Raw genomic sequence first — 23,166 nt, forward strand, 5'->3', positions numbered from 1 at the left:
TTATTTTCTTCCTAGTAGCTGATACAGTGTTGTATTTTGGATTTAGTGTGAGAACAGTGTTGATAATACTGATAATATTTTAATTACTTCTGATCAGTGCTCACACAGTCAAGGCCTTTTCTGCTTCTCATAACACCCCACCAGCAAGTAGGCTGGGTGTGCATAAGAAGTTGGGAGGGGACGCAGCCAGGACAGCTGACCTCAACTGACCAAAGGGATATTCCATACCATAAAACTAAGTATATAAACTGAGGGGAGTTGTCTGGGGGGCAGATCACAGCTTGGGCATTGGTTAGCAGGTGGTAAGCAGTTGCATTGTGCATCACTTATCTTTTATTGAGTTTTATTTATCTTCTTTCTATTATATTATTTTTTGTTATTATTATTACTATATTTTAGTTACTAAACTGTTCTCGTCTCAACCGACAAACTTTACTTTTTTACCCCGATTCTCTTCCCTATCCCACTGTGGTAGATAAGGAAGAGTGAGTGAGCGTCTGCGTGGTGCTTAGATGCTGGCTGGCGTTAAACCATGACATCAGTAAAAGTGAACTTGGTTCCTCTTAGAAGCCATTTTTGTGATGGTTCTGTGCCTCTAGAACTTTCTTCATTTGTTTTTTACTAGTCTGACTTAACTGGATTCTTTAGAAAATTTCTCTGGAATTTTTGTTGAGGTTAATTTAGAAGAGAGTGTTGGATGACTTAGAGTAATTTATAGCAAGTTATTTCAGTGAGACATATCTTTAAACTTGTCTCTATTTAATGTTAGTAGATTTTGTGCATCTTATTTTACAGTTTAACTCTTGGTATCAGAGGTGCCTAAAAACCTACGTATGAGCTCACGGCACAAAAAAGAACCAACAGGTTAACTAAGTGCGGTTTAATGCTTATAAATCTGTAAGACTTCCTTTTAGAGGCTGGAACATTCTCATCTGTTACTGAATATCTGAAATAACCTGGTTCAGACCAGAATAAAATAATTATCAGTCATCAAGTTAACGTTACACAACTCTTACTAATACTTATGTTACAGCAGCTTCAGATTGAACTGAACTACATCTGTGCTCATTGACTAACGGATCTGCACTCTGTTGTGCAGATATGTGGTATACATGTTTATTTGGGTCTCCCTATGAAATGCATGTGGGTGTTTATTATGTTTTCACTAGCTGACTTTCTAATAGTGTGTATATCATACTTGAAATATTTTTGAATCATTGACAATTTTGGAGTGCCTAGCTGCAGAGCATGAGTCAGATACCCTTATAGTTCAGTCAGTGTTTCATATATTTCTTTCCTTTGTGCTATACATAGTTCAGCTTCAGGTAATAGAGTTCACATTATCTGGTATTCTCATGCTTATTGAGAGATGTTTTCCTACCTGTGGGGAGAGCATGGGGTAGAAAAAGTACTACTGGATTTTAATCTTAAGCCATTACTTTCTCTTGCCCATTTTCAAACCAGAGAATTTTACTGGATTTTGGTTCTGTTTCTGGACATGTGGACTCTGTTTCCATTGAATCTAAAGATAATACGGTGTTTGTGGTGGCCCTGAGCATCTAGTTTTTTCATAAGGAACCTTAACATGGCCTCTGAGAATAACTTTTAGGAACTAATTAAAAAAATCAGCTGCCTCTAGGAAGCTAATGAAATAGCTCCTGACATCCATTCTTGATGGTACCAGAAAGTATTTCAACAAGCTAATTTTGCCACAGCTTTTTGGATCATACCTTACACAAGATACTTCATCCCATTTATAAGTGGAAATAAAGCAGGGAATGTTATAGTTGCGTATCCATGATTCCTGTGATACTTTGGTAATAAAAACACAAATGTGATGCTGTAAATGAGATGAGGATAGTTAGATTCTAAACCAGATCTGTATGAGAAAATAATACCAGAAAACAGAAGGGAAATTATCAAAACAGCAGAAGTATACTAATTGTGTAGCATGAGTATCTGAAAAGTACTTATTTCTTGTTCTTCCAATTACAGGGACTTGCCATGAGGTGCTGAAGCCTTGTTTCACTGATTCGGGGAGACTGGACCTAAATGGCGCAGCATGACTTTGCTCCAGCCTGGCTTAATTTTCCTACTCCACCATCATCAACAAAGGTATGTTCTTTCTTCTTTTGGACAGGCACTCTCATTATTAGAAAAGGCTAAATGCCATAACCTTAATCATAGTAAAAATGCAAATCTCTTTATGAATAGGCTGATTACAGATGATACCTAGCAAGTCATCTTGTCATGGTTTAAGTAGTTGTATTGTGATTGTTATGCTCATACCTTCAGCAGAGTTTTTTGTTTCAGCAGCTGAGTTAATGGAAAGAAGCATTATCAGAGCTGTTGTTGGATTAAGATTGCCTTCATCAGGGGTTTAAAATGAATTATTGTATTTTGTGCTAGAAGTACCAAGATGACAGAGGCATGTGCTTGATGTTTTTAGTTCTGATTTTTCTCTGTGCCCTATAAATTTTACAGACATGTTATTCTATCATCCAAGTGATTAAAAAAATACTTTTGAAACAGAACTTCTGAAATGGCTTTTCAGTTGCTGGTAAGGTGCTTGTTCCTAATGTTGGAGTGTGGTGCTTTCAAATGTATGTGCATCTTCACTCTGTTTCATCTAGACTACTGTTACTTTATACAATGGGGCAGTTCGCTTGGAAACAGAATCTAGAAATCTCTGAATTGTTAGGATTTGTAAATATTCCGGGAAGTCAGGAGTATGTCTGTCTCATGAATGTTTATTTTTTTCTGGCCTATCTTTCTACTTTTTCTTAATTTGTGTGAATGCAGAAGCAGAGGCAGCACTGGATATTTAAACTCCTGTCATATATTTCCCTATTTGTAGACCTGTCTTCTTCATTATAATCTTTTCAGTGCAATATCTGTATCTACAGCTATGAGAATGGCGTTGTCTTACTTTAACGTGTTTATGTAAGTTTCCTGCTGTCTTTCATGTCCATGTAAAACATTTAGCCATAATAAAATTATGGAAATAGGTTTGTGGTATTGTTAAATGCACAGTAAGCTGTAAGTATTAGTTGTGTTCCTATTGCTTTACTTAGATACCTATCTGTCTGTATCTACATGCACACACCAACACGCATGCATTTTTTTTTTTTTTTTTTTGTAAGGTCATTGAATGTCCTTATTCATATTGCTCTATTTGTCTTTCTTCTACACTGATATAGCTAGCTAGTCTATCAGCACAGCTCAGTTGCTGTTCTGGGAACATCAGGCCTATTTGTTCCAGGATGGATCCTGTGATCTGTTTGTTTTCATTCTACTTGATTTCTGATATATTCAACAGTTTTGATCTGCTTTTTCCAATTGAATAGATTTTCAATTGAAAAAGTAATCAGTGCTTAGTTTAATATGGTATCACAATTAGAAAACAATCTTCACCACATATTTCAAGCATCTACTGGAAGAGCTTTACCTGCATGCTTAAAGTGTCAACATAACAGGATAAAAGTAACTTTCAGAACTACTCCAGTACCACTTGAATGTATCTGAGGTGTGAGTTGTATTTGTGACCTCACTTGCTGAATTGTGGGATACTTCACTGCAAGCATATGTTGTGGATCCTGTTCCGTTCTGTATTTCTTTGCCTCAAGGAGTTTAGATAGTCTTTCTTTCATCTCTTCCAAAAACTCTGTAGTTGCATGCTTTCTCCATTATAGGCTTTGTGCTTTACTGTTTGAAATGCGTTGTTTGAGGGAGGAAGAAAGAAATAATTCAATGATCAGTGTTCTGTGATATACAGCACATTTGGATATTAAACACTTGCAAAGTCTTTTTGGTCATACCTAAAGTGGAGCAATTCTTAGTTTACAGAATAAGGTTTGTCCTGTCATTCCTCTGCAAGAGAGGTCTTAAATGTTCTGGCTCCCTGTTCCCTCCATTTTCTAGAATAGGTTTTCATTTCTGCTTCCCATCTATCAACAAAGCAGCTGAAGAGAAGAACAAATAGGAGGGATGGAGATGAAGAGGAAGGATGGGGTGAGGAAGGCAAGGTATCTCATGTTTTATGGAGAATGGAGCTGGGGTAAGGCTATGGTATCAATAACATTTAGACTTGAAAAGGTGAAACTGAATTCTGCTTGGTTTTATTTCCCTGAAGAGGTGCTTGTAGGGATTCAATCTTTAGAAGCTTGGTTTCCCTCCTTGATCCTTGGTAGCCAAGGATTTTCTTTGTGTAGGTAGAGAGCATTAGAAAAACCTGATGCTGGGAAGATGGGACTGTGAATGAGTTTTCTTAATGTGACTGATACAGATTACAGTTTGACTGAAATGCATCTCACCTATTGTTGATAATTTCCTTTTAAGGGTAAGTTTTTGTATCATCCCTGTTGCTTATATAGCAAAGTCCACCTCAATACCTGGGTATCCATTGCTCAGTAGTTCTTGTTCAGGTCTGGAACTACTATATTTGCGTCAGTGCAGTATTGCAGTTGGGTAAGTGGAAGTGGGAAGGTGGTGTGAATAGTGAGGCCATTTTGGGAATACAGATCAAACTTTTCAGAAGGGATTGCTATAAAACCTATGTGGGGAGATTGCAGACAGACTGGTAAACTCTTGCTTTTGCAAGCTTACTTTTACTCCGTATTAAGCAATAAAACTACTTCTCGTACTTCAAAAATCTGTTTCTTTCTTTCTTGGCTGGCCGAACCTAGTCAGATATTTCTCAACTTCCAGAAATCACCAATAGATTTCCTGGTGATTACAAAGTTTGCTGTCATCTTTGCCAGAAGAGGCTTGATAGACTGATACCTCCATCATGTGGGGAAAATGCAAACTGCATGATCTTTGCACACAATTTAGAGACTTTAGATTCATTACATCATCTACAATTCCAACACTATATATAAAATCCTGTCTGTAATACTTTGTGAAAATCTTCTTCGAAGTTCATACAAAAAAAAAAAGTTAAATTCCAAAGTCAATATTAGCTTCATGTGATCATTTACATACGATGACCTTCTATCTTCAAAAATTTCATCTATGATCAACAGATCTGGAGGTTTCTGAAATTTTTGGCAGCTGATTCAAAATTTGTTTGCAAGGGTTTATTTTTTACTTAAATATTGACATTCATTATGATAATTTTGGAACTACTTTGATCTTTTAAAAGTTTCTGGTGGTTTTCTGTTTTTTCTCTCCACAAGTTTTCCAGTAAAGTAACTCACTTCCCAGGTCTCAAATTGAGAGGGCACTCTTCTTTCATTTTTGGAAATATATGCTTTGTATTTTAAACATATCCATTGAAAGTAAGAGTTTGAATTTTAAGCAATGAATTTAGAACAGCACCTTGTGCTCTACTGTGGCACTGTCAGTAGAACTTAGGAATAGGTTTTTTTTTGGTGTGATTGTCTCTTGCGGGAGCAGGGGAGGTGAGGAGGGAATTATTTTCTTCAACATTTACCAAAGTAGTTAAACCTATTACTGAGGTTTCCTTCCACAATCCCCGCCCACCCCCCCCATGTTGATGAGTGAATTATTTTAAATATTAATAGAGCTCAACTAGATGTGGGTAATAACTGTTGAAATAAACTTGGGGCTTTCATTTTCAGACATACACCATTATAGCTATACTTTTTTTTTTTTCCCTGAATGTTACTCATTCTGGAGAGGGAATGAGCTTCATTCAGGCAGCGAAGTTGATACTTTGGGTGCAATAAAATTGATACTTGCTAGAATCATTAAGCTTTGTTTGCTGACACAGTGTATTTCCACACAGCTGTGCATTTATGCACTTGCAGCTCTTTCAGACCTGGGACATGTTGGGTGACCTGTACCTGTGCAATATATGTGGATATATATGTGCACAGTAAGCTTGCTGGGAGTGGGAGGGATGGGGGGGCTTTGCTTCATCTACATCAAAGGCTGGCTGTGTGGCAGGGAGGTGCTGGGTAATGCAGCCCTTTGTCATTCACTGGGAGATGTGTGGTGTGAACAACAGTGAGGCTAAGGGCTACTTTTGCAGAATGAAAATTAATTCTTTAATTTTCAAGATGTAACAGCAAAATGAATGTTACAGTGTTAAAATAGTAAGGACAGATAGAAGTAATAGGGAAGGCATGATCTTTTTGGTTTAATCCCCTTAGGTATGAGTTCTAGTCTGGATGTATTTTGTTTTCTAATTGCTATTCTCAATACAAGGTTTTAGTTTTTAAAGTACTTCTTACTGATATATTAAAGATTTATGTCTTTAAAATTTCTACAGTGCCTACTTATAATATAAGCTGATAATTTGAAGTATATTTGTTAATGTGTATGCTTTTTACTCTAGGTTTGTATTTCATAACTCGTTGCATTTGACTTATTAAGTCAAATATAAGTTACAATGACAAGACTAATAAATTGACCCTTTTTTGAGCATAGGTGGCTCTGGTGGAATTGACTCCTTGCTTTCTATGGCATACACATACATAGTCTCTGACAACACAAATTAAAATCCCAGACTTCATTTCTGCTTTCCAAATTGCAATTCTCTGCCATTTCTTACCTTTTTTAAGTTTTTCCTCTGCTGCAACACATGTCACTTGTGCTCTGTTCTGCTGTCAACATGAAATAGACAGTTGAGTTTTTTTACCTTGTGTCATGAGCATGGTCCTCAGTGCTGTTTGTGTCCTGGAGCAGAAGATACATCTTCCACTTTGCTGGCATGGGAAATGGTGACATAGCTCTGAACATATGCATAGTTGAGGACTGCTACATTGTCTGTCATTCAAAGTCCTTTAAAAAATTAATTGTATATACCATGAGTAATGTGCATGTTGCAGTTGTGATAATTCAGTTTTGTTATTAATTGGATATCTCAGGTCTACCACTTGTGCTCCTTTACAGTCATCACTGAACTTTGAGAAACATTCTGAAAATTTTTCGTGGACAGAGAATCGTTATGAAGCAAATCGTAGAAGACACAACTCTTCAGATGGCTTTGATCCTAACATTGGACGGCCTAATGGAGGTATAATTTAGCTTTCGTGGAACATTTTGGATATGTTTATATCATTGCTTTGTAGCACTAGCTAGAAAGAATGTCTCATGATAATAGCTCTCTTATGATAGATTCTTATTCTGTAATAAAATAGAGGTATTGGAAAGACAGATCTTGTGGGAGGGAATGTGATGACTAAGGGTTGGTTAAAGTAGTATGATTCCATGTGTATGTCTCTCTTAAGAATAAGAGTATTAAGTTAATATTCTAGCCAACAATGTGTAAGTGAGAAACGAGAAAACAAGGTTGTCTTGTCTGAACTTTGGACTACTATCCTCTTCCTCTGGCACTGTTTTGTAAGATTCTTCCCTGCTGCTTACGTGAATGAAGACTTTCACTATGCTATACTATCACCTGCCGGAGTACAGAGCTGCTGACTTAACTAACGATTTTGCAAAAGTAGAACATTCTTTTAAAAGTGTTTGTATTTACATTTCTTTAAAATTGAAAAATCTAAGGGCATTTTGGGAGAAAAGAGAAGAATGGTTGGCGTTCACAAGGCAGAAATGGTACAGAAAATATAAACCATCGTGGAGAATACCATGGTGGAGGTTCCCGTGCCCGTACCAGCACTTTCCACAGTGGAAAAGGCCAAGGACTGCATGAAAACAATGCATCTGATAATGAAACTGGGAAAAAGGAAGACAAAGTAACACCCAAACAGTTTGAGGCAGAGGATTTTGTAAGTTAATTGTAATTATAATAAACAAGATTTCATTGTTTCTAAAAGTGTCATTTTGTCCATTGCAAGCTACTTCATGAGATTTTACTAGTTTCACATTATCATGTAAGGGATCACCCTTCCCATAGGTAAGAGTGTTAGTAATTTGTCTTCTAACTTGTTTCTCCTTTTATATCCAGGTTTTAACATTATATGTTTATTATTGTCACTTAAGTGTTTTAGGTGAAACTGGGTTCCAGTTTACTGTGGTATGTGTATGTATTAATTTCTGCACAGTTGCCTTACTGGACGTCTGAAGTACTAACAAAGTGATCTTTCTGCCAATAGCCCTTTGAGATCCCATACTTCAATTTAGAATTGTAGGATGTAAGAGGAAGGGTGAGCTTCCTTCTGTTTTCTGTAGACAGTTCATGTAGTGGTATTGACTGCTGCATGAGATGCTTTCTTGGAGAAGAGAAACAAGTGAGCATTGACCTATTTGGGTCACAGTGTCTAGTCTGTCTCCATTTAAAAATCTTTGACAACAGAGGTCACACTGCCAATATTATTGCGATTCTTTATTTCATTGGTCCCAGAATTGAGGACTTTTATGTTTTTAATAATGATAAAAATTTATTTCAGCCATCCTTGAACCCCAAATATGAGAGGGAACTGAACCAGAATAAATCTTTAGCTGCAGGTGTGTGGGGTGAGTATTTTTGATGTTTTTCAACTTAAAAATGTAGTGGAGATCTGAAGTGGTTTTATTTGAAACATAGGATTTTTTTTTTTTTAATTATAAAGTATAGATATAAACTATAAAAGTATAGATTGAAATTGGGGAAACTTCAATATTACAATGTAAGTCTCTTTTTTGTTAGAGAGGTAACACTTCTATTTGGATATAAATCTGTTGGTCTGTAGATGTAGCCACCTACATCTACAAACTAGGATTCTTTCCCAGAACAAGTATACATCTTTTTTATAAATATGTCAAGAATTTATCTTAATTTTTATTTTCAAGAGGAAATGCATTGAAAGTGGGTCACCTAAAGTAGTGATGTGATTGCTAGCTGTAGAGTTTGTAAAAGAATGCTTCTGACTGATTAGAGCTGTTTGAAGAGAAACCTGGGAGGGCTGTGAAGAACAGAGTATCTTGCAGAGGTTCAAGGCCTCTTCCTGGAAGCAAGTGTTTTAAGCTGTTGGTTTTGTTTACACAATCAACAAGTTCAATCCTGAGAGTGGCCCTTGAACTGAATTGTGGTCTGGGATTGTTTTCTTGTCTCTACCTGATTAAATTTGGCTGCTGCTTTATGATTCTATGGGCTTTATGTAGTCAATTGTTCAAGAAGGTGGAAGCTTTAGACTGTACAGGTTTTAAAGTAATAAACTTACTCAAAATAAGAACATTTCTCTTTATGAAGAAATAACTTTAAACATAAAAGCTGCTACTGAAACTGTTGCTAATACTGTGATCTGAAACTTGTATCATTTTAAATGGTACTTTAATTTGCTGATTCTTTTTCTCATACTTCCCTACAAAGTTCTGCACTATGAGGTAGCACTAGATGTAGGCCAAGCTCTCAATATAAATACATGATTGCTAAGGACTTTTGCAGGAGCCTAAACTTTCAGGTTTTGTGTGTTTAGCAGCTTTCATGTGAAAGTCAGGAAATACAGTCATCTTTCAGTAAAAGAGCAACAATAACTAAATTATTTCCTAGTGAAGATGGGAAAATTTACATAGCAATTTGAGTGGTTTGCAACTTTTGCAGCACTCTGGCTATGGTTGCTACATGATGTGCCTCAATTTGATCTGAAGGAGGACAAGCTTTTCAGGCTTTTAGATACCACTTTTCACAAGCAAAGGAAGAAACAGTTCTGTTAGCTACATAAAATCATAGAATGGTTTGGTTTGGAAGGGACCTTTAAAGATCATCTAGTCAGACCTGTAAGCCACAGTGCAGTGGCTTGTTACAGCTTACAGCTTGGTATCTTACTTTATTACAGCTCTGTTGTTGCAAACCTTAGTTTGTAATTGTAAAACTGGAATTAAGGCTGTTGTTATTGCCTTTTAAGGGAAACAATATTCAGGACAGTAGGAATGTTACCATCCCCTTCTAATACCTGTTAAAAATGTATACTTCTGTTATACACAAGGTAAAATGAAATCTATGTGATGGGAGCATGTGAGTGTTCTGAAAAGTCTTTTCATAAAATTTAATGGGCCGACTATACGGTTACTATGCATGTTTTGTGACAGCTACCTGCTAAACAAGGCTGAAGTCACACTTTTTAGATAGTTTTTTTATTTTTGTAAATGTTGGATATTGTGACTCTGTGAAGTAGAAGTAGTGCTTGCAGGGAGAGGAGATAATAATGGAAAAGGCTGTTAATGCACCATTGGAACACCTGCAAAAAAAAATCAAAGTGGTTTTTTTTTCACTTTTTGAAAACTTTAAAACTGTTTTTAATAGGTGTTCTTTAAAACTATTCAATGTCAGTTACTTATTATGACAACTGACTGTATGTCTCTTAATTAGTACTCTTTTAAATGTGGAAATGTTGTAAGCTTCAGATGTTCTGTTATGCCCATCAGAGGCATGGAGGTACAGAAACTTGTCATTGCTGTGGTTTAGAGCAGTGCACATCTCTTGTCTCATGTTTGTAGAGCCTCAGTGTGGAGCATTTTGCTCTAAACTGAGCTGTTAATAAATATATAAGTAATTATTCTTTTAGTAACTTTAAAGGGAAGTATGAAAAACATAATCTCTTTTGAAGATTAGGTAACTGTCAACAACCAATAGTATCTGGATTTTAAATTTGCAAAGATTTGTGTAGCTGCCTTCTTTGAAGACTATCTTTACTTTCCAAAAGTAAAATTCCTGCATTGCCAAGCAAAATATTTTACAAATGGTGGTGGTTGAAAATGGTATAGAACCTATGTTTCTTCAGGTTTGTACAGTGTGTTATATGTAGAACAAATCCTGGACTAAGTTCCTGATTTATGCCTGTTTGCTCTGGACCATGTGTCTATCCAGTACCTTATGAACTAGAAATTTAGGATTGTATACACATGCATGCATATATATACACACTACTTTTTTTTCCAGAGTACCCTTTGAATCCTCAATCTAGATCTCCAAGAATGCTGGTCATTAAAAAGGGCAGTACAAAAGAACTACAGATATCTGGATTCCCAGTAGTGGGAAGTCTTCATTCACAGCCAGTTAGGAATGGAACTGGCACAAGTGTTTATAAAGGATTAGTCCCTAAACCTGTCACTCCACCTGCAAAGGTAAGTCTCGGATACTGATGGCATGAACAACATAAATAAAAAAATTATGTTGTAATTCTCAATGTGCTTATTTCACTTCTGAGGGTACTGTATGTAGATGTCCTGGTTTTGTCTGGGATAGAGTTAATTTTCTTTTGGTAGCCAGTACAGTGTGTTTTGGATTTAGTGTAAGAAACATGTTGGTAACACACTGATATTTTAAGTTGTTGCTAAGTAGTGCTTACCCTAAGTTAAGGATGTTTCAGTTTCCCTGCTCTGCCAGCAAGGAGGTACACAAGAAGCTGGGAGGAAGCACGGCCAGAACAGCTGACCCGAACTAGCCAAAGGGATATTCCATACCATAGAACGTCATGCTTAGTATATAAACTGCAGGGAGTTAGGTGGAAAGGTGATTCCTGCTCGGGGACTGTCTGGGTATTGGTCAGCGGGTGGTGAGCAGTTGTGTTGTGCATAACTTGTGTGGGGTTTTTTTCCTTCAGTTTTATTTCTCTCTCTTTGTTACACCCCTTTTAGTTACAATTATTATATTTTATTGTTGTTAATATATTTTATTTCAATTATTAAAGTATTCTTATCTTAACCCACAAATTTTAATTTTTTTTCCTGATTCTCCTCTCCATCCTGCTGGAAAGTGGGGAGGAGCAAGCAAGTGGCTGTGTGGTGCTTAGTTGATGACTGAGCCTAAACCATGGCAATAGAGTATTATGCTTTCAACTCTTGCTAAGTGCTACACACCCAAAAAGTGAATGGAAACAATTTCTTCTCATTTTTCTTTCTAAACTGTATGGTAATTGGATCACTCTTTGTTTCTTACTTAACTTTGAGAAGTGCAAAAACTGTCCAAGTGAGAGTAAGAAGGATGTTTTAACTTACAGAATAGCGATGCCTTTTGTATATATGATTTGGACAGAAAAATAGATACCTAGTGGAGAGAGATAGCTGGCATAAAAATACCTTAGGAATTTATCCCAATTATTGATAGAGATGATTTTGCAACCTATTAATGTCACTCTGGTCCCTTTCCAAATGAAACTTCCCATGTTCATCTCATAATTTTTTGTTTCAGAAATTCTTCTGTGCTTCTGAGAGCATATGATGGAGTAGTTATTAACTCTCTAACATTCTACATTAAAAAAAATATTCAGCTCTTTAAAACTCATATTTTGATTCTTAATACCTCAAATATGAGGGTCTTAATTGTTTTGAAATTTTGTTTTATACAAAAGTTGTAAACAGTATTTGTGAGCAGATGAATTGCTCATAAGCAGTCTCTTTTCCACAAGATAACAGGTGTTTGCAATAAATTATGAATGTAGTTATGATTTGCTTTTGCTTAATAATTTTTTTTCTAAAGATTCCTGAAAATAATCCTGTTGTAGTTAATGACTCTTTAAATTTCTGTTTAAATTTCTGTTTAGCCTCCACAGTGGAAAAGCCAAGCAAAAGAAAATAAACTTGGAAATCCATTTCCTCATGAATCTGCATATGGTGTTGGCAATTTCAGTCCTTTCAAATCAACTGCCAGGGCATTTACTGTATCACAGAATTCAGTGAAAGAGGTAAAGCAATGTCTATAGTTTTTATCAAATCTATTAAATGTTTCATTTGGTTAGATAAGGGGATCAGTAAGCTCTATGCAGAATTGTATTGGGTTTTTTTTTGAAATTAATGTGTGAGAAATAGGGAAGGTATATCACTGGCTTTCAAGTACTGCAGTTTGCTTTGTAGGTTTGATAGGTGGTGTGTTAGGAAGTATAACCTCATAGGTTTGAAGTTCAAAACTGCTAATGGTATGATGCACTTCAGAAGGTACACTGTTAGCTAGCAGTGCTCCATAAACCTGAATTTCTAAATTTATATGTAAGAAGTATCTATACTGAAATACAAATGTCTTCCCTCTACTTTTGACTGTGTAAACATGTGAAACATGAAATTAAGGTGCCAAGGAGTCTTTTTGTCTTTCATTCAGTTTTCTAAATGAATAAAGTTCTAATATTTTTTATTTTTTTGATTCCCTACATTAGTGTAATCGGTCAAATTCTTCTTCCCCTGTTGACAAAGTTGGTCAGCCTCGTTTGACAAAATTGACAAGAATGCGGACTGATAAGAAGAGTGAATTTTTGAAAGCATTGAAACAAGATAGAGTGGAAGAGGAACATGAAGACAAGACTCATGCTGGACAAGAGAAGGTAGTTTTGCTCATACATATTGTAGATCCAGCAGTAGTAGTTTTCAGATGGACCATAAACTACTTTTTATTTTGCTGTAAACAGCTGCTAAGTCATGGTCTTGGATCTCTGAAGGAAAGGAATTTCATTTTGGTGAATTTAAAAAAGTTGTTCCAAGTACTACTCTTCCATTAGTCCTTCTTAGTAGTCTTTTTCCCCTGCAGTATCTGTTCATACATGTTAATAACTCAGGTACGTCTGTGTCTTTAGCAACAATAAAAAGAATAAATTAAGATCAGTACATGAACCTAGGCACAGAATTGTTTAGGTTGGAAGAGATGTTTAAGACTGAGTCCAACAGTTAACCTAGCACTGTCAAGTCCACCACTAAACCGTGTCCCTAAGCACCATCTCTTTTAAATACTCCAAGGATGGTGACTCCACCACTTCCCTGGGCAGCCTGTTCCAATGCTTGACAACACTTTTGGTGAAGAAATTTTTCCTAATACCCAATCTAAACCTCCCTTGGCACAACTTGAGGCTGTTTCCTCTCATTCTATCACTTGTTACTTGGAGAAGAGACTGACACCCACCTCATTACAGCCTCCTTTCAAGTAGTTGTAGAGAGCAATCGGGTCTCATCTGAGTCTCCTTTTCTCCAGGCTAAACCACACCAGTTCCCTCAGCCACTTCTCATAGGACTTGTGCTCTAGACCCTTCACCAGCTCTGTTGCTCTTCTTTGGATATGCTCCAGCACCTCAATGTCTGTCTTGTAGTGAGGGGCCCAAAACTGAACACAGTATTTGAGGTGCAGCCTCACCAGTGTCAAGTACAGGGAGATGATCGCTTCCCTAGTCCAGCTGGCCACACTATTTCTGATACAAGCCAGGATGACCTTGGCCACCTGGGCACACTGTGGGCTTGCATTCAGCCAGCTGTCGACCAACACCCCCAGGTCCTTTTCCGCCAGGCAGCTTTCCAGCCACTCTTCCCTGAGCCTGTAGTGTTGTGTGGGGTTGTTGGGATCCAGGTGCAGGACCCGGCACTGAGCCTTTCTCAACCTCATACAGTTGGCCTCGGCCCACTGATCCAGCCTGTCCAGATCCCTCTGTAGAGCCTTCCTACCTTCAAACAGATCAACACTCCTGCCCAACTTGGTGTTGTCTGCCAACTTACTGAGGGTGCATTTGATCCCCTCATCCAGATTATTGATGAAGATACTGAACAGAACTGACCCCAGTACGGAGCCCTGGGGAACAGCACTGGTGGCTGCCCACCAGCTGCATTTAACTCCTTTCACCACCGCTCTTCGGGCCTGGCCACGCAGCCAGTGTGTTACCCAGTGAAGAGTATGCCTCTGCAAGCCATGAGCAGCCGGCTTCTCCAGGAGAATATTGTGGGAAATGGTGTCAGAGGCTTTACTAAAGTCCAGGTAAACAACATCCACAGCCTTTCCCTCATCCACTAAGTGGGTCTTATCACAGAAGGAGATCAGGTTGATCAAGCAAGACCTGCCTTTCATAAACCTGTGCTGGCTGGGCCTGATCACCTGGTTGTCCTGTATATGCTGTGTAATGGCACTGAAGAAGATCTGCGGCATAACCTTCCCTGGCACTGGGGTCACACTGACAGGCCTGTAGTTCCCTGGATCCTCCTTCCTGCCCTTCTTGTGGGTGGATGTCACATTTGCTAACCTCTGATTGACTGGGACCTCCCCCAGTTAGCCATGACTGCTGATAAAAATGATGGAAGGTGCCTTGGTGAGCACCTCGCCAGCTCCCTCAGTACCCTTGAGTGAATCCCCTCTTGCCCTACAGACTTGTGGAGGGCAGCATTTCATACCTTGACTGTTAGTTTTCCTACAAAACAATTAATGGAAAAACTTGGTTCTGCTTCTGATAGCATTTCTTTCCTAGTTAGAGTGTTTAGATAGCCGGAAGTTATCTATTCTTGGACTAATCATAGGAGCAATAGTTGAATTTATGCATATATAAAGAACCTGGTTTTAAATCCTAATTGAGAACTTGAAGGCCTATACTGTCTGTATATAGTATGTGCTGAGTTTCTTTCAATCTGGATTGGTTTATGCAGTGCTTGGCTGGCACCAGAGAACATTTGTGCCGGTGCTACAAGCCACCAGCAAGCCATAAGCATAGTTATACATAGTCCAAGCGAAGAGAAGTATTGTAACATTCAGGATGAGGTGATTGCAGTCCTGTTCACTGTATATGAGTGGCTTATAGTGTGTAAACAAAACAAAACAAAAATACAAATTGGCTAGATAATGAGGGGTTTTGAGGAAGGTTTATTTGGATTCAGATGTGTGAAAAAAGAAACAGTGCCAGTGTGCATTGCTCATGAAAGTAAGATAGACTTTTCTGACCCTGTCCCTATTTCAGGCAGAATAAAATTTGCTGTAATGTGACTGTACAACTTAGCTGTATGTGTGAGTCTGCATCCTTCCGTTAGGCATTCTGTGGCTGAGTACCCTGATATGGGTTTTGGGGAGGGGTAGTGTTGTTCACTTGTGTTTAAGAAATACACAAAAAAATTTAACTTAGGACCGAAAAGATATTGGGAAACACTGTCTTGAGCTTCAGAATTCTGAAAACTATACATGAACTTGGTGGTGGTTTCTGTTCCTGAAATTGTCTTGAGTTCATATCTTTATGATATGTCAAATGCATTTCGTTGTCCCATTGTACAGAGCTGATTTTCAGAAGCAAGTGTATTTAAAAATAAAAACAAAAAAGGCTGTTAATAGTAGAAGTTGTAATATAATTGGTAAAGTGTATGTAACAGGTAGTGTGGAGTAGTTGTTGGTAAATGCATGCTTCCTTTTCTGTGCTGTTGCTGTTTCACTAACAGGTGTGAAAAGAGTTACATGATTTGTATAACATAATGGTTGTCCTACTTCCAACATTCATTTTCATGATCCTCAGTAGAAGACATGGTGTGCAACTGAGTGGATGGGGAGATAACTGCACTACAGTACTATATAATGTGATCCTGTTGATGGAATTTTAAGGCGTGCAGTAATAGATGCCACATCTGAAATAATGAGGCAAATCCTAATTAGCAGCTGAATGATGCTTGGAAGAAGCTGTTTTGCCCTATATATATATATAGATATATATATATACACTAAAATTCTTTAATATTCTTATAAATTCTGTTGATAATCTGAGTTGTGTTCTTCAGGCATGTGATTTAACAGCCGAATGTATTTTTATTGAAATGCTTGTTCTTAAGAAATTCTTGCTGAGCATTCTAAAATTTCTGGAAGCAGACAACACTGAGTGAAGTGATGGTCTTGATCCTGGACTCTGAAGTATGTTTTTTTACAAGTGCAGAACAGGCTGATTGAGTGATTGTCTCCTGCTATGGATAATGCTGTTATATGCCTAGTTTAGGGATTTTGTTGTCAAAAGGGTGTTAACTAGATGACGATCATACTCAGCTCTGTTTTTACAGTTGGTAAGACTTCTGAGGCTATTTGTCTCATTACTAGATGAGAATTACAGGTTACTGAATGAGTAGAATAAAAAGAAACCTCTCTGATTTGTAGATTAATAAGCTTTTAATATTTGAGTGAACCTAAACAATCTGCTTTCTAAATAAACTTTCTTCATATTTCTTGTTTCATGGCTAGTAAGTTACAGTTGCTGTTAACAGCCTGAGAAGCTCTGGTGAGTGCATGTGTGTAGGGGAGGTTATTGTCTGAATTTAAAGAGCAGTATCCAGTCTTTCTGAACTTGTGGCAGATGAATTTGCTGGTTGAGGTATAGTAGCTGTGATCTGCCTCTTACACTAAGTAAACTTGAGAACTCATGCTTTCAAACTTCTCCTGACAGACATAGCTCTGATATTTAACTAGGAACATTATTTGTAAGTTCAACAGATAACCTGTTATTTCTGTAGGTATGAAAGGCAGCTTAAATAACTTTGAATTTTAAGATAGGTTTGAAACTTTGTAGAAAAAAGTTCAAGACAGAGCATGGGAGTTGCTTCTACATTATTTGATCAGTGTTATAACTTAACATTTCTGTGGCATCTGGGTACTGCAAATTCAAGAAGAATGAACAGAATTACCTCTGAAATGGTATAGAGTGTCTTCATTTAAACTTCTTTTAAATTAAATGGAATCCCTGAATTACAGCGCATGAAGATATTTACTTGTGAATAGAATTTACCTTTAAACTTTGTAATACATAATTATTTTTAACAGGATGATGAGTCCTTTAACTTGCATAACAGCAACAGTTCTCATTGTGAGAGAGATATAAACCGAAACTTTGAAAATGAAATTCCACGGGAGAATGGCAATGCTTCAGTTACATCTCAGCAGATAGTTCGATCTTCAGCTTTCCCTCAGGCAGATGTTCTTTCAAGCTCACTTGAGGCAGAGCATAGGTATGTACTTATATAATATCAAGATTCTTCCTTCATGGTAAGTGAGCATGTAATAAATTATTCTTAGTTCAGAAATCAGAATCTGAAAACTGAGAACACATAAAATGTTTAATGAGTACTGTCAAAGTTTAACTTTTAGACATGTACTGATTTAACATTGAATATGCTTTGTTTCTACTAGTCTTGTGTATTAGACTTACTTTACTAAAAAATTGATTTATTTCTTATGAAGAAATAAAGCAAACTGCATAGTGGCTTCATCCCTGTGATTTTGGTCTGCATGTCTAGGAGGAATAATGCATGTAATCGCTATTTGTATTAATAATACTTTAAGTGCTGCATCTTATGTAAACTCCAGTGAGTTCTTCCTCATTGTTAAAGCAGTTAATTATTTCTGTAGCTGACTAGCTGACACTGTTAGTGATATCATGAGACAATACACTGGAAAGGGAAAATGTAACTTTAAAAAAGGATTGAAACAATTCTAGTACCTCATAAAAGTAACTGCAGTAGCAACTGGTAGAGCTGAGAATGATGCTGCTGGGAAATCACGACTCAGTCTGGAGATGAGCTTGTCATGAGCTCTGTCAGATTCTTACTGTCTCTGGCAGTTACAGAATTGCAGTGATAGATTTTTTTTTTTTTTTAGTGATAGATTTTACATATACATTGGACTAGAGAACTTTCCCTTTTGTTGTACCTGCAGAGGAAGCTTTCATGACCGGTTGTCCCTCATGAGTATGAAAAGTGAAACACACTCTCCTCTCTTCCTTTTTTTCCACCATTGGCTATGGAGACTTTGGCCACTAGAGGCTGCTGCTGCTGATTCTTTGACTAGAAGAAAGGCGTCAAATCTAACTCTCATCTTTCAGTTCAAATGACTTTGGCCTTCATCAGGTTTCTGGGCAAGTGTCTTTCCTTTGCAGTATCCCAGAGAGGCTGTGTCTCCGCACTGTCCCGGCCCTTTGACTGTGGCCTTTGCATGCATGTAGACAGATGTTATGGTAAGCGTTTTTGTGGTAAACTGGATTTGAAGTGAGCAGCTTAACTCACAGGATATTTGTGCATATCTAGTAACAATAGTGGCATAAAATATATCTTGGGCTTCCCTTCTGCTGGGGAAGTTTCCAAGGTACAACCATCCTGTTGGTGTCAAGTTTGCTAATCTGAAGTTGAATTTTTTTTTGTTTAGTTAACACTTTTAACCATTCTAGAAGCCTAGTGTCACTATAAAGGGACAGTGATCCTGATACCTTTAGACAGTATTGTTGAAAAGTTAATTAGCCATTGCCCTAAATTTTATTTGCATTAACAGGAGCTCTGTATCTTTTCACTTTATTGTACATAATACTGTTAACATCTTGGCTTGCTTGCTGTAAAACTTTCAGATTGCCGTTGTCAAAAATATAACTATCATTGAACTGCATTTGGTATTGCAAGTCTTTTTCTGTGTGTCTACGCAAATGCACGTATTCTTTTAAAAGAGAATTTTGTGTGACTTGCATGTTATTTCTGCTGCTTCCTGAGGATTTAATTGTGCCTGGCTGTCAGATTGTCCCAGTTCAGTGCAAGTACTACCGAGGATGTAATTTCCATTTCTGTTATTGTCCTGTTAACTCTTCTTTTTCAAAATGGAGTAGTGCTGTTCTCCCTTTCTCCTTCTACAATTCCAGGCTTTTATTATGGTTTTAACAAGTCATTGGTGTCACTGTTCACCTGCAGGTTTGTCCACTGCACATTCATTGTATTGGGACCTAGAGTTCTTTATGGGGAGGGTTATGTTGAAGGGCATTTTTTTTCTGACATCTGGCTAAATGAAGTACCTGGCACATGATACCAACTGTGAGTTCGTCTTACTTCCTTGTTTTAATATATTTGCCATTCTTCAGCTCTGAGTGTCAGTATCTTGTGTCAGTTCTGGCATATACTTTAGAAACCTCTTTATTTTTTGTGAAATAGCTTTAACCTCTTTTAACATTTAAGGTCAACATGTACATGGTTTTCCTGAAGGAGGTGCTAATCATTTTGGCAAAAACTGCAGCAAGAGACCCTACTATCTTCATTGTTAAATGTCATGATGCCTTTACCCTCAGATAGCCCCTGTTTTCACAGTGTCTTCAGATGTAAAACCACTTTCTTTCTGCTCAGATACTGCTGTCTCACTTTTGGCACTAGCTAAAACTTGTTGATTATTGCATCTTTGGATATCTCAAAATCTTGAGTTACAAGAGGAATCTGTCTTGTTTCTTTTCCTCCCCTCATCCCAAAACTCCTAGTACTCTGTCTGTGCTGGAATACCAGCATCAGATGTTGCGTGAGACTCAGTTGCAGAGAAGCCTGTCCTGGCTCTGACATTAGCATGTGCTAGAAAAAATAAACTGTATGAGGTCATTGCATCCTCAGTTGGTTTCCATGGAGGACACCACCAGTACTCCTCATGGCTGCTCTGTCATCTGGGAAAACCTGCAGGTTCCCTCAGTGTGAGTCTTTTGTCTCTTCATACTGTTTTCAAGGGGGTACACTGCTGCTGCAAAGGAAATACATTCTTATTTTTCTACCTGACAGATTTCTTCTCTTAAAATGAAGGTACAGTTTTTACCACATGTAGTGGTAAAACAGGGTCGTCTGTGAAGGAGCTGAGAACTTCTCAACTTCTGTATCTTTTTTAATGCTTTTAAACGACTTTTATATAAGAGATTGTTTAAAAAAAATATGGGCTGATTAGTCCATTTGTTACAGATCTTTACACATACATGTAGGCAGAGCTTGAAATGTCTGATTGTGTGTAGCAAATTCCTTAATGTTGTCCTTTTTAATTTAAAGGTTGTTAAAGGAGATGGGCTGGCAGGAAGACAGTGAAAATGATGAAACATGTGCTCCACTAACAGAGGATGAGATGAGGGAATTCAGAGTCATTAGTGAACAGGTAACACTCAGCTAATGTTCCATTATGAACTTGCAGTTGGCTACCCTAAATACCTACCTTTGAGGAGGAACTGCAGTAATTTTGATGGCTAGGGATGTTGCCGTTTCAGTATTGTGTTTTTGAAGAAACAGTTGCTTTAAAAAGGTAGGGGACCAGTGCTTGCTGTAGGGTAAGGCCTTTTCTCAAAATATCAAGGGAAGGGTAAGGGAGCACTTCTAAGCAGTTTCAGCTTTGCTGGTTGTAGAATTGCACAGGCTTACCAGCTCCCCAGTTTAGCCTGAGGGAAAGAGAATTTTCTTTAAAGGTTTTGATGCAGTTTTCCAAAACTTAAATTTTCTCTGTTGGAAATTGAGACACATTTAATTCCCTAGTCAAAGTCTGAAAAGGCAATCTAGACTTGATTTTTTTTTTTTTTTTTTTTTTTTAATTTCAATTAGGAGTGTTGTATGTACCTGGTGGGATCAGTGAGGAGGATCTGGAAGGGAGAATCTAGTGTGATGTTAAATCTGAACATAGAATATTTCTGTAAGTCCAGTCACACACATATTAGAGCATTCAGAATATTAAATTCTTAAATGCTTGGCTTATTGCCCAGCTTTTGCGCTATGTGTGGAAATACAGTAATTCCTTTCTTGTTGTAGAATCAGTTGTTTCCTTTTTTTCCAGTGTCTTTAACCTTCCAGCTGCATCAGGTAGACAGACTGGCTATACCCATTCCTCCCTGCTGCTTCACTTCTTCTGGGTCCCTTCCTTAGTGCAGACCCTGCCCTTCTTAGCACAGATGTTTGCAGCACTGTGCAGAAAGCGACTGCATTGCAGGAGAGACCATGTGGGTGGAGGGATCACTGGGGCAAGACGTCTGAGGCAGTGGGTGAGAAGAGGGCAAGGTCTTGTTGGCTGCAGAAGCTTAGCACAATTGGAGGCGCTTGGATACAGTGACTGGCCCAGAAGTGGAGGCTCTCAGGGGAGTTTTCCTTTGTGTGCGTATATGAAAAGGCAGATTTAGTGTCACCTGGAGATGAAGATGTAGAGAATGTTGAAATGCAACAGATTGTTGTGTTTAGCTTTTTCTTTCTCTAAATACATCTTGTTTTCTCATTTTAGTTAAAAAAAAACGGTCTTCGGAGAAACGGCATTTTGAAAAACGGCCTTGTCTGTGATTTTAAGTTTAGCTCCTGGAAAAACAGCACTTTCAAACCTGCTCTGGAGAATGAGGCTTCTGAGACAAGCAGCAGTGATACATCAGATGATGATGATGTGTGAAGACTTCTGTAATGTCTGTAGAAACCCATTCTGATATCATGAAAATATGGGGATGTGTAGTCCAAAAAAATTTTCTAATTTATGTAGTTAAGATACCTGCTAGAGGAAGAATAATGGGACTTTTCTTTGAAGAAAGCAAGGAATGTTTTGTTGGGTGTGTTGAACATTACTATGATTTCTTTGTTAAACGAATGTTGTAGAATGAGGACTTGGGTTGATGCAGCATTGACTTTCTTCATCACTGGAGCATTTCAGACTAGCAATGTGACAATGTAACAAATCAGACTTTCTCATTTAATAATAAAAACACAGAATTCTGCAATGTCTCATAAAGCTTCTCTCTTAAAATGTCAAAATCTATAAGGAAAACAAAGGCAGCTTGACACAGTGTTTCGATTGTCAAGTAATTTCTTTCTTACAGTGGAAATCCTTGAGTCCACTTTGTACACAAAAAGGACAATGTAGCATGTTGGCTAAAATAAGCAAAGTGCACTAAACCTCTTTTCCTTAATTGAGCTGTTGTACTGTTATACTTCCACACATAACTGCTCTTTAACCATTTGTACTGTAGTAGTTGTTATTAGAATCATAGAATGGTTTGGTTTGGAAGGGACCTTAAAAGATATCTAGGTCCAACCCCCCTGCCATGGGCAGGGACACCTTCCCCCAGACCAGGTTGCTCCCAGCCCCGTCCAGCCTGGCCTTGAACCCTTCCAGGGAGGGGGCAGCCACAGCTGCTCTGGGCACCCTGGGCCAGGGCCTCACTGCTCTCATAGGAAAGAATTTCCTCCTTAGATCTAATCTAAATCTACTCTCTTTCAGTTTAAAACCATTACCCTTTGTCCTATCACTACACCCCCTGATAAAGAGTCCCTCCCCATCTTTCCTGTACCCCCTTTAAGCACTGTGAGGCCACTATAAGGTCTCCCCAGAGCCTTCTCTTCTCCAGGCTGAACAGCCCCAGCTCTCTCAGCCTGTCCTCACAGGGGAGCTGCTCCAGCCCCCGATCATCTTTGTGGCTTCCTCTGGACCTTCTCAAGCAGGTCCATGTCCTTCTTGTGTTGGGGCCGCCGGAACTGGACACAGCACTGCAGGGGGGTCTCACGAGAGTGGAGTAGAGGGGCAGAATCCCCTCCCTGGACCTGCTGGCCGCACTTCTCTTGATGCAGCCCAGGACACGGTTGGCCTTCTGGGCTGTGAGTGCACATTGCTGGCTCACTGTTTTCCATCCACTAATACCACCAAGTCACTCTCTGCAGGGCTGCTCTCAATCCACTCATTGCCCAGCCTCTATTTGTGCTTGGGATCTCCCTGACCCATGTGCAGGACCTTGCCCTTGGCCTTGTTGAATTTCATGAGGTTTGCACGTACCCACCTCTCCAGCCTGTCCATGTCCCTCGGGATGCCATCCCTGCCCTCCAGCG

The 23,166-nt window shown here is 38.2% G+C and overlaps 1 protein-coding gene across 9 annotated transcripts in view; it reads left to right on the top strand.

Moving 5' to 3' along the window:
* Window positions 1-22,061, top strand: part of GPBP1 (GC-rich promoter binding protein 1) — a 38,501-nt gene extending 16,440 nt beyond the window's left edge. For 4 of the 9 annotated variants that reach the window (XM_042804433.1, XM_042804432.1, XM_042804434.1 and 1 more), the window contains 10 exons: window positions 1,996-2,115; window positions 6,834-6,982; window positions 7,471-7,694; window positions 8,316-8,382; window positions 10,787-10,971; window positions 12,390-12,530; window positions 12,996-13,160; window positions 17,369-17,553; window positions 20,377-20,479; window positions 21,584-22,061. In XM_042804433.1, the coding sequence (XP_042660367.1) occupies window positions 2,063-2,115; window positions 6,834-6,982; window positions 7,471-7,694; window positions 8,316-8,382; window positions 10,787-10,971; window positions 12,390-12,530; window positions 12,996-13,160; window positions 17,369-17,553; window positions 20,377-20,479; window positions 21,584-21,742 (1,431 nt within the window). In that variant the 5' untranslated portion in view covers window positions 1,996-2,062 and the 3' untranslated portion in view covers window positions 21,743-22,061. The other 5 variants (XM_042804436.1, XM_042804437.1, XM_033009134.2 and 2 more) reach the window with 3 other exon arrangements.
* Window positions 22,062-23,166: the final 1,105 nt, after the last annotated feature.

This window comes from Tyto alba, unplaced genomic scaffold (genome assembly GCF_018691265.1).
Source record: "Tyto alba isolate M040663 unplaced genomic scaffold, T.alba_DEE_v4.0 Super-Scaffold_42, whole genome shotgun sequence".
Taxonomy (NCBI): Eukaryota; Metazoa; Chordata; class Aves; order Strigiformes; family Tytonidae; genus Tyto; species Tyto alba.